This window comes from Prinia subflava, chromosome 9 (genome assembly GCF_021018805.1).
Source record: "Prinia subflava isolate CZ2003 ecotype Zambia chromosome 9, Cam_Psub_1.2, whole genome shotgun sequence".
NCBI lineage: Eukaryota > Metazoa > Chordata > Aves > Passeriformes > Cisticolidae > Prinia > Prinia subflava.
This window is the reverse complement of record NC_086255.1, coordinates 26,588,397-26,600,505: the sequence shown is the minus strand read 5'-3', so window position 1 is coordinate 26,600,505 and position 12,109 is coordinate 26,588,397. Positions and strand designations below refer to the sequence as shown.

General features: G+C 38.9%; 1 protein-coding gene across 6 annotated transcripts in view; it reads left to right on the top strand.

The window, feature by feature from the left end:
• LDB3 (LIM domain binding 3) overlaps positions 1-12,109 on the top strand; it is a 116,094-nt gene that overhangs the window by 40,981 nt on the left and 63,004 nt on the right. For all 6 annotated transcript variants that reach the window (XM_063406038.1, XM_063406033.1, XM_063406032.1 and 3 more), the window contains one exon: positions 10,495-10,570. In XM_063406038.1, coding sequence (XP_063262108.1) covers positions 10,495-10,570 — 76 coding nt within the window. The remainder of the gene's footprint in view (positions 1-10,494; positions 10,571-12,109) is intronic.

The window sequence follows — 12,109 nt, the reverse complement described above, 5'->3', positions numbered from 1 at the left end:
CAAACAAACAAACAAAACCCCTAACAAAACAAAAACCTAGTGGAAATACATTTATTAATTGCTTTCATCTCTATTTATTGTTTCTTCTATTTTTTCAAGACGTGCCCTGTCTCTTGGTTCTCAAACAATAATATATTAATTCAGATACTCAAGTTATATGGATAAAGGACAACCAAAGAAAGCAGTAATGGAGTGTTCCACAGACTGACATATGCTTGCATAGATGATAGATGTAGATGAAATACAATCCGTTTTGAAAAGAAGGAACATGGCACAAAGTAAAATGAAATACTAGTAAACATAAATAGATCATAAAACAGCTTTTTTAACAAATGAAAACTTTCTCAGATCATGTTTTTGCTCTGAACTTACACAATTAATGAAGTCTCCTCTCCAGCTGCTTTAGGATGTGAGCTATTAGTTCCCTTGGTGACCCATTCAACCTCTTTGGGAAAACCCAATGAAAAAGACTGAGAAGGTTTTTTTTAATAATTTCCTTTTCTTAGATGACATGGGGCTATTTTTAAAACTTGTGCTCAGAGGTATTAAGCTGCTTTGCTTTGCACAATTCAGAATTTATAAAAGCTAAACCCTAGCAGCAAGTGATACTGGCCAACTGATGTACACATAGAACCCTGTTAAAGAGCCAATGTCTTGAACAAAAGGCATCTCCAGTATATTCAGGAAGTTATATTAATCTTAATTTTTTTTTCCCCCTGGACACAAATGGGTTAATTTACCCAAAGACAAAGAGATTGTCTGTTTAGTCACCTGCCCAAAATTTCCAATGCAATATCCTTTTTTCAGCAAAAAAAAGAAATTATAAATATTGTGTTGGTGGAAAGAATAACAGTTAACATGAAAAGAAGGTAGCAGTGATAAGCTATAGTAACTTTCAACCAAATAAGGACAAGACAGAAGAGAGGCAAAATCTCCTGGGACATGGTGACCAGGAAAATGACTGTGCTAAGAGATCACTTTGACTTTTTTTAGAAGTGGCTTGCAGCAATGAAACTGGAGCAGAGTGTTCTACTACTATGGAAAAACAGCCCGGGTTGCCATAAAGAGCACAGAGGATCTTCCACAGAGATGGAAGTGCTCGCTTATCCTATTGGTACAAAAGCTTGGAAACATTGGGAATCCTTTCCAATGGAAAGGCTCATACGTGCAATAGGGGATTGACTGTTGTGATAGGAAAACTCAAGCTGTAAATTGTGATGATGTTGTTCATGTAGGTATGGAGTAATCACATGGCTCTCCAAAATATGATTTAAGGTCATGGAATGCCTTACCAGGCAATCTGTGTCTTGGTTTTGCTGTTGCAGCACTGGAAGTAGAACTGGTCTTGCTTGTTTAATCTATAAGGCCATGGAAGAAGCAGTGGAATGTGAAATCTCAACGTAAATGCTCTGAGATAGAAAGCTTTTTATTTTTCTAATGGTTCTTGGCTCTCAGGAGCGATGGCCTTTCCCTTTATCGATCGTAGCCATGAAGGTTTTGTGAGCATGGTTTATAACCTGACAGTTAAGACAGTGTTTGCTGCTACTCACTTTTATTATAACACTTCATTCCCTGCAGGCTTTTTTCAGGGTGGGGAACTGGTTATTGTTTTAATTTGGCTCTCAAGAAAAGCTGTGCATGGTGTCAGCACTTGTGCAGGACATCCAACTGCAAGGGATCCATCATAGAAAAAAGGGAAGTGTTTAGAACCCCCAGTCATACTTGCCTGCCTGAACAATGGGATTCTGTGATTTCCTGGATTAACTTAGTTTTAATTGAAGTAGCACCTGCACTGTTCAAAGCACACTAACATAGATCTTCTATGAATGTTCAGTGCTGGCCTGAGTGGAGTTCTCCATGTTTCAGCCATGGATTCAGGAAATTGTGGATGTCAAGTGTTTTCTGACAACTTCCTTCCCTAATCTCCCTCTTCAATTTGTTCTTATCACCTCACCCATGCTGTGATTTCACACAAACCCACAAAATTAGACTGGAAGTCTCACCAGCTATGCCAGAGGTTTGATCAGGCAGCCAGAACTTGTTAGTGGCTTGAGCTGCATTGTCTGGCTGCAGTTTCTCTAGAGCCTGCAGCATGCCTCCCTCCCTTTGCTGCTTCTGGGAAGCTAAAACATGCAGATTTGCAAATGCCAGGAAATTGAAGTGTGTGGACTGTGCCTGGAGAAAGGGGCTGTGATCCAGTGATGTGCGGATGTCTGGGACCCTTCAGAGTAGCACTGCTTCCTTAAGTTTAGAGGGAAAACTACATCTAGGAAGTGAATTCTTTTCTGAAGGGCAGAGCAGGAGTGAGAGGAAAAGAAGTGTCTTTGGCACTGTGCACTATTACTCAGCAGAACTCCCGTGAGGCACTCAGGGAATCCAGGCTGATATTCCAAGGTGTTACATATCTCTATAGATGCAGCTTATTCCTTAGAAACCTGCACTGCTCTAGGTGTGCTGAGGGGGATTGGTGCTGGTTCTGCTGCACCATGCAATGGAAGGCTATGATCATACTCTCTAATGGCCTGGGTTAGGGTGGAAAAAGACATTGCTTTGCTTTTAGTCTTTTTGTGACCTCCTGGAGTTCAGTTCTCAGTCATTTTTCAGTATCAGTTTCTAATCAGTTATTTGAGCTACACAGCTGCCCTCAGGCATTTTAATTCTAGGCCAGTCAAAGTTCATCTTTAAGTGTCTGTTTGTCCCACAGATATTAGGCCATAAACATTGGGTTGTGCAGTATTGAGTTCACAGTTAAAAACAAAGTGCGTGCAAAGTCTATTTTTATTTCATACAAATTAGTTTCTTTTTAAATGCATAGTAAATGCAAAAAGAGAGCAGCATTATTTGTCAACATGTTTCACTGGAGCATCCACAACGTTCATTTGATCATAACTCAAGTAATCTGATCAGCCTCCTTGGAAAGGATTCACCAAATGTACTGGCTTAGTTTTGGAAAGTGCTGTAACATGAGCGTGCCTCATTCTGCTGGCACAAACATTCCTGTGTCACTCCAGGGCTCCGCTTCGGCGTCACTGTGCGGCTGGAGAGGAGCAGGAGAGGTGGAGATTTCTGTGCCTGGTGGACACTGACAAAACTTCCCCTCCCAGGGCATGCCAGTGATGCTACCCTTCACTTCCAGACAGTCACAACTGGCTGTCCCTTGCTGGAAAATCATGAGCTAAATAATTCTTTTCTCCACTGAAAGGGAAAGTGTCAGAGGCAAGGCTATAAGAGACTTATGGTAAATATTTAATAGCTTTCCTTTTATGTGCAGCACCAAAAGATGGCTGATCTGGCAGTATTTATTTCAGGCCTACTGTAAATAAAGCATGTGGTGACAGCAAACTGCAAGCAAGAGGAACTCAGTGGTTATTTTAACTGCTTTCTTTTGTCTGATGCTGGGTGTAGTAACCAACTCTGTGCATGTTTTAGGTCTGCTGATGGGCACATTTAAATCAGAACCAGAACAGGGGCTGTATTTATCCTCAGAAGAATTAAATCTGTCCCAGTGCAGGGTAAATTACAACTATATATACAATATTGATGAAAGCACGGTCTGAACTAGTTGGATATTCAAAATATCAAGCAGATTATTAGAAAAAAGAACACTCATGGTGGATATGACACGCCATACTAGTTAGCTTATTTTGCTTAGACGTGTGACTCTAGAACTTCCAAGACTCATCTGCCACCAATAGCCAAGGTTTTTTTCCTTCCTTCTGGTGGTTCTGTGTGCTTAAAGCATTCAAAATTACACATCCCACTACCGGGTTAAAGGAGCTACACTGTGTTACTGAGAGAGTTGGTCCTCCCTTACTCTGTGTGAAAGAGAGGCGTTTCCCACTGTGTGCCCAGTTGTCTCTGTATGCAGGTATGAGAGGACAGTAGGATTTGTTTTCAGATGTCTGGCTATCATTTGGACAGGATTATAAGATACTCTGTCTGAGTAGTAACATTTAGTGCTGGTGAAATTAATGAGCAGCTATTTCCATGGAAAACGAAGTAAAGTATCGATGTCAGTCACTGCAATAAATACAAATATATTCCTTACATGAGCAGTTTAATTGAGTGGATTGCTATTTACACTCACTGCATAAAGTGACCTTGTTAGTTTTAGAAAAGAGCCTGGAAACTGTGGATATATGCCAAGGCTTTAAAGGGCAGTCAAGTTTTCATTGCAACAAGATTCTGCTTAGGGATTAGAACTGTTCTCAGAGTGCACATCACTTTTTCCCCCCCCTCAATACCAGCTTAGAGGTGAGTTTAAAATTCATTGTTTTATGTGAGAAATATTTTCTGGATTCCCTAAAGATAATCTCCCTGTGAATTCTTTCACATATTATATTTCACTCACCATGGAAAGGTCAGGATGGGTACCATGGGTCCATCTCACTGAAGTCAGTGGGCTGACACATGGCAGTTGTGTTCTTTCAGACAAACAGTTGCTGTCTGCTTTCTGCAAGGAGGAAATAATTTTGGTTCACTTCAGATATTTTTCAACTAAAGAACTTAAATATTTGATACTAAATTCTTCAAAGCTGATATTTATTATGTTTACTGGGGAGAGTTGCATCACATCTTAAGACCAGGGTATGGTTGGTTAAATCCAAGAACTGAACCTTTATTCAGTGCATCTTCTGCTCTTTATTAATATTAATTATTACTAATTCTTTGTTTTATGTCGTAGATCATTTCATAACACATTTTTCTGAAGATCTTAAATGAACAAATCTTTTTATTATTTATATGTTTACCTTAAGTAGATGTTTTAGCACCTCTCAGTAATTACAAATAATCTAATAATTAAATCATGAATAATAATTATTCCAAACTTTAGGTTCCAAGTGAGCTGCTATATCTGAAGTGTTTCTGCCATTAAGCCTTCATCCTTCTCTGATAAATCTGAATGCATTTCAGCCTCTTGTTTTTGATTCTGAACAGACATTATCTATAACTAGGTAATGCAAATTCTGCAGTTAACTAATTTGTTATTGGTGAGAGTAGTGGCTTCCTATTTATAATCAATACTGACTTAGGTATTTCTGAATATTTCAGGATATTGTGGATTTCTCTGCAGTGGGCTGCACATAAATTTGATATAAATTAATGCATTTCTTCAATAGTGTTAATGGCAATACACATCTACATACAAATTCAGCCCGTGCGAGCATAAACAAGTTTTGTAAGGAATAAAATTGGTAGGAACCCACATTTTTTTTATGGCTTACCCAAGTTTTCAATAGTGAAAAGCAGAGGAAATTTTTGAAAGTGTTTTCAAAACAGTGCAAAGACAGGAAGAAGGAGAGAGAGAAATAATCTGCCTTGATTAGAGGTGTCCATGCTCTTGGAGGTTGTGGAGTGGAGTGTGGAGCTTGCTGTGTGTATTGGGTGAGTGCCAGGCATGTGCTCAGCATTCCTGCTTGGAGCTCTGTGGGTGACTGTCACCCCCAGGGCAGAGCTGCAGGGATACTGGATATCCTCCTGGTTTGCCCACAGAAGCTGCTGGGATGGAGGAATTTTAGGGTCAGTACCACGTCAATTAAGAGCAGATGGGGGCATTGACAGCCAGTGGCTCCATTCAGGAGGGAACAAGCTGGAGGGCAGAATGTGGGGCAGTTCAGGAAGGGAAGGATTTTCCACAGCAGGGGAGGAGTTAGGAGGATGCAGCAGGGACTGTGCAGATGCCAGAGAAGTAGAAAGGGTCAAAGAGAGAGCAGGAGAGCCTTGGAAAAATCTCATCTTTTCACATACTGGCTTCAGTTTGCTTTTTATCCTCCCTTTCACAAAAATCTCCAACGCTTCTTCCTCTTCACTTTCCCTTTTATCCTTGTTTGTGCTTGCCTCTGACTCAGACTCCTTCTAAGGGAAAATAGGTATTCCATATTTCCAAGCAGCTTTTTGATTGGATAGCTGCTTCCTTTGGGGCTGATTCCTTCTATGCCTAACAAGCTTTTGTCCTCACCTTGCTGTGGGCATGAACACTAGGTCTGGAAAGTGTAATTGCCCAACTTGCAATCTGAGTGCAGCATACTGCAGGGAAATAATTAACAAATCAGTCATCCAACAAATGTTAATATTTGCATTTGCCATTGATATAGAGAGAGCAAAAGTGCTGGTGGAAGTATTTTTCAGTTTTATTGCAGGCACAGATGATACCCTGCGAGAGGGAAAGAAGGCCTGATCCTAGGCCCAGAGTGATCACAGTTGTATTTGAGGTACTCTGAAATGTTCAGGGCTTTGTCTTGGTGGTTCTCATTGGAGTCACTAAGAGTTCTTGCTGATGTCCCAGGAAGGGCATAGAGAATTACACCACGGTGTCATGGGACTCAAGATTTTCTGTGCAAGCCTTAAAAACAAGCAGCAGCTTCTGCTTAGCTGCCTAATTAATTGGTTAGCTGAAGATTCACCTGCCATATTAATATCTTAGCACTTATTAAATGAACAGCTCAAATTGATAACCATGAGTAATACTTCATCTTTTTACATGTCTGCCTGACAGTCTCATCATCATCCTCAGCAAATTTTCAGGAATATTTATGCATTAAAAAAAAAAATCTATCTATATCTATGTCAGAAGCCCTATTCTACATGTTCACCTGCTCCACTTCAGAAGGCCTCCATTTCAGTTGGGTTAGAGCTAAAGTATGTGAAATGTTTTCTAACTCTAATCTAATCTGTTTTATTACCTTTCCATGCATTTGACGCCTTTTCATTTTCTAGTAGTTGAAATTGTACTAGGGTACAATTACTAAGATATTCAAGAAGTTGTAAATAAGTGCTTATGTGTCATAAAATGACAAATGGAAAAGCATCCTGTAAAAAAGAAATGTTGATTTTAGTTGTCCTGAGAATTATAAAAGATAGATACTGACCGGTGAAGAAACAGAAAAAAGCCCCATGAACTCGAAAAAGAGCTATTATCTCTGAGCTCATGCCACCTCCTTGCAAGTAGAATACTGTGCTCCCCTGAGGACACAATTTAAACTGATATTGCATCACAAAACTCCTTTGCAGCCTTTTCTCAGGCAGCAATTGCACTCCTCAGTGCAGTTGACTTATAATAAACCTTTGTTGTGAGTACAGAAATACCAGGATTGAAGTCAAGCGCTCTTCAATTAAAGATCTATTTAGGTGGGAACAAGGAGAGATTCTGGCAGTTGTTTGAGCACTGCTATCAAAATTGAAATGTTTTGCAGAACTACATCCATCTTAGTTTTGAACTTCATTAAAAAATGGAACCACTCTGGAGGGACTCAAGAATTATACCTGTGGAAAGGAGAAGAGTTTAAAAAAAATCCCAGAATTATGTATTCGGTCATTATTAGAACTGTTCTAAGTTTTCATTTTGTTTCCATCTTGGAAAATGTAGAAGAAAATGTCTAAAATTTGAAATCAAATTAAATGCCTAAGAAAAAGAATCTTGATGAAAAATGTCAACATCAAATCTAAAAGTATCACAATCACCTGTGAAATTTGGGCTGTCCTCTTTCTCATAGCCCTACTGAACAGATACACCCTCAAGTGTTTGGAATAAAATAATTTTGCAATCAGTGGATTAAAATGTAAACCTGGACACGTATGTTTGCTACAGCACCATCATGACTTGAAAAGCTAAATTCTGTTGCTGCAGGATTTGATCCATCTAGGAAGAGAGGGAGGAAAAAAAGAATGTTCTGAACTTGCAGATGTTTTTCCTGGAGGAGTAACGACTCTTATGTAAATAATCACTCTATTCTGCAAGTGCATACAATTTCATTCCACAAATTTATTTCACCTCTTCTGCCCTTTTCTCTGGTGCAAGCCTCTGCTAGATCTAGCACGCCTCATTATTCTGTTTTTAAATATCAAAGCTATAAACATTCAAGTCAGAGCTGTGGAGGAACATCATTTTCAAGTAACATCTTGAAATCTCCAAGTTGGTGTCAAATACAAATCTTGGCTAACACTGTGAATGACAGATGTATTTTATTGCTAATGTGGAAGAAATGCAGATTTTTAGCATCATCTTCTATGGACAGATAATGAGAGAGGAAAAAACTAAACATGCAATAAACAGCAGAAGTGATGGAATAGTCTGGTAAATAAGTTCCTTTGCTGCAATACAACTGTTTTCCAGTTAAGCATCAAACGTGCAGTGTGTGTTTGTTTGCTACACCTCTGTACCTGGTAAACCACATTTACAGTGCTCAGCAACTCTGGCATGAAAACTCGTTATCAGTGACTCTTAACAGGGTATGCCCGGTTCACCAATGTCACCTCTCAGAAATAACTGGGTGTACTCAGAAATTACAGTCATGGAAAGAGGAGCAGAATCATCCCCTAAATCTTTGTGTTCATAAACCGTCACTGTCAGTTTTCAGCTACCCTGTGTTATGAGCTGCAGTTGATTTTTTTTCTCTTTTTTGCCGTCTTTCATGATCCATGTGCATGTCTCATAAATATGATTTATTGTTCCTCTTTTTTAAGCTAAAATGGTTGGAGGAAGAGTATGGCAGTCATTCCTGAGGGAAGATAACTTGCCTGAGGAAAGTTTGTTTTAGGCAGTGAGTGAGTAGCTCTCATCCTTAGAATTTGAAGGTATCTGTTTCTCAGATAATTATGTCTTGGGAGTATATTGTGATATATTTCAGCTGTGCATATGAATTACAATCTTCTAGCCCGTTGTTTCAGGAATACTCTGTCAGTGAGTTTCCCGGGTTAATTACACATTGTTTAACAAAATGCCAGTTTTCATTGTTTCCTCAGACTGCGTTCATTTTCATAGCACCTGGTTGTAAGGTAGGCATCTATTACATCAGCTTTGTTTTCAGCTCTCAAAGTTGCAAAATTTCCATACCTTCTAAGTGGAAATCTTCCAGTTCCTGGAAGGACCAGGAGTGAGAATTACTCCTTTTTTTTCCTAGGTGGTCTTTTTTGGTATGTTCACTGCTGCTTATGGAAAAAATGTTATGTGTGGCAGCTAAAGTTAAACCCAGAGCTCAGTGGAAGCTGGGTATTAATGCAGGGATTGCCACTGGGGATGAGCCCTGTTCCCACTGAGCTCAGCTTTCCCTCTCTGATAGATGCCCCTGGTAAGTATTTCAGAGGAAAGTGCAACACAGCCCTCAGTAAGGAAATAATGAACCTAACAGAGAAGGTCTTTGAAGCTGTGCCATCAAAAATGAGTCTATGTTTACTTATTATACCCAGTCTAAAGCAGCTCTTGGGGTTTTTTGTTGTTAAGTATAACTGTTTGATCCTTTCTGATACTCTGCTCTTCTCATAGTCTCAATTATATCTTGTTGCAATGAGTTTCACCTCAGGTTAATCAAGTTCTCTAGAAAGAGATGTTTGCCTTTATGAATTTTAAGTGTGTTGTCTTTTCAATTTCATTCAATGTCCACAAGAGTAGTTTTTATTCCCCTTTTTCCACCATTCATTATTTTCTAAGCTTCTGCAATGTCTTCCTTTCTTCATCTCCTGTCTAATGCAAACAATACAGTCCCAAATGTCTTAGCTGCTTCTACTTGATTTGTAAGCTTTTAAGTTTTTAAATTTTATTTTTCTGCCTGTCCTAACTTTGAAATGTACTTTTTAAAGATTATTATTTGAGGTGTAATCCTGATCTGTAGGTTGGAAATGGGATATTACTTGTATAATTCTGATCCTTTTTATTATTTTTGGTTTTCATTTCCTTTTTTCTGGTGATCCCATATGTACTGGAAGGATTTCAGGGGAACTTTCACCACTGGGCAGATTCTCACAACACCTCCCACAACTTCATCTTCACTTACCTGAGCATCCTAGAAGTGCTTCAGATGACATTTGCCACTGTGCTTTCTTTGCTATTCCAATAAAAGGGCAAACTGTATCTTTTCAGAACATTTTAGTGGGGTTTATTTTGGGCTTTTTAAATTATCAAGGACATCTGTTTGTCAAATACAGGTGAAAAACAGGCACCTGGAGTGGCTAATTCAGTAATTCAGTAGTGTTCTGCTCATTGTGAAACTCAAATGTCTGCAATGAAGCCCATGTTTCTTCCTGAAGAGAGGTTTAATTAATTGCAGTTGTACTTGTACATTTCAAGCTATTAATTCTTTTGAGGCGTTATCTTGAGATGCCTCAGCACTGAAGCTTAGCCTCTGCACTTTTAAAACACCTTAAAGTCTCTTTTTCCAGAGTACTGCCCAAAGTTGAATTTATCTAGTTGTGGCTGACTTTCATCTATGAAAATGCAGTGTGTCACAAGTATTGGAAAACAGATGATTTCATAAGTCAGAGGTTGCCTCCATATCTGGTGGATTTTCATCATTCAGAGAAACTTTGTCAAACTTTTTCTCTCATTTAATACCTTTGTAAAGGAGGATGTAGGAAAAGCCCGATGATTAACAGAAAAAGTCGAGGCTATGCTTAACTTTCAGTCCTGGTGTAGCAGCTTTTTGGCGTGAAATTAGAGCTGAAAAATAGGAGTGCAGATTGCACACCTCTTTTATCTTCACTTTTTTTTCTTATCCCCAGATCCAAGCGTCCTGTGCCAGTTTCAACCACAGCTCCCAGAATTGACTCTCCCAGGGCTGTAATTCCCCATCAGAAGGTAAGGGACACGTTTCTCCTCAGCCAAAGTGAATACCATTTTTATCTGCTGCGGTGAAGGTAAATATCTGTTACAGGAAATAGCTTTTGCCTGCTCCAAGTAATTAAACCTTGAATGAATGCACAGACAGGAAAATTGCTGCAGGGCAATGTATTGGTGGTCTGTATTTTGCTAATTTCTTATTAGCAGGACCAAAGCATCCAGCTGTCCTCTGATGTGATTTGATCTAACCAATTCTGAGCAAATGTTTTCATCTAGGCTACAAGAGGCCACTGAAGCTTCTCAAAATCTACATTTGCTTTTGTAGATTGTTGTGGAGAACCTTTAGACAATGCCTCACTCTATCCAAATCCTGTCTGCAACTGAAATGACACTGATTTGGAAAGAGGACATGAGGGCATTTGAAAGCCTGCATCATATAGTGTTCTTATCATAGAATTCAAAAGACCTGAGAATAAAAAAATAGAGAGGATAAGCCAATTTAATGAATAACAGCAAGTGGCAGAGGAAATGAATGGCTTGGTTTCCATTGTCAAAGCACATCATATTTCATAAAATAAATGTTCATTCTAGAATAAACAGTGACTGTACCTGGCAACTCATCTTCTGTATCTTTGGAGACACTGAGTAGCAAGGGTGCCTGAAAGATGGTGTCTATCTCCCCAGGCTCAGGCTCTGGGTAGGACATTTGTATTGCTGATGCATTTGATTAGATAAATGGACAGCAGCTAAAGTTTCCATTGCTGCACCTTATCCCTGCTGTCAGTGCCACTTTCATTCCTAGGCTGCATATAAATAAAAAACACTGAAGATCAAAAGACATTAGATAATTTTCTACTGTTTTTGACAGCTCCAACTTCCACAGATCAATTTTAAGTAATTTTTATAAACACTATGCTTTCCAAATTCAGAGCACAGATGGTAACATCATCCCTGAAAATGCTGCAAATAGGTTCAAAATAGCAGAAGAGAATGCACCTGTGGGGAATTGTTTGATTCAATTTTATTTTGTGAAATTTTAAATTAACCTGACTGGGCATTTATTAGTTGAGGCAGAAATAATGTTATTTCAGACTGGAGCTCGTAAACTTTTTTGGCAAGAGAAGATGAAATTAAGAATTTATCTTGCACAAAGTTGTTTCTGCTTATATCATGATTTTATTAAAGTTATCTTGGAGGAACTTATTGGAAGAGTCACCAAACAGTACTGTGAAATTCCTAGAACAAAAGCAATGGATCATTCTTTTGGTTAAACTGGCGTTTGGCTGCACCAGCAAAATAATAGGGACAGGAAGGGGAAGGAGTTCTTATTTTCCCTGAAGACCCACCCAGAATGCTTTTAGTGTTCAAGGCAGTGAGTAGATCTGTCTCATCAGAGTTATTCACCAACACAGGATTGACACCTGCCTTTTGGGGCTCTATAGTAGCTGCACAGGTATGAAAATTTTGTCTCCTTCCTCCATAGATAGATACATAAAGCTTTTATATTATATATTGGATTTTCATTACTCTTTAAGATGCATTTTAGGTGCATTTTTT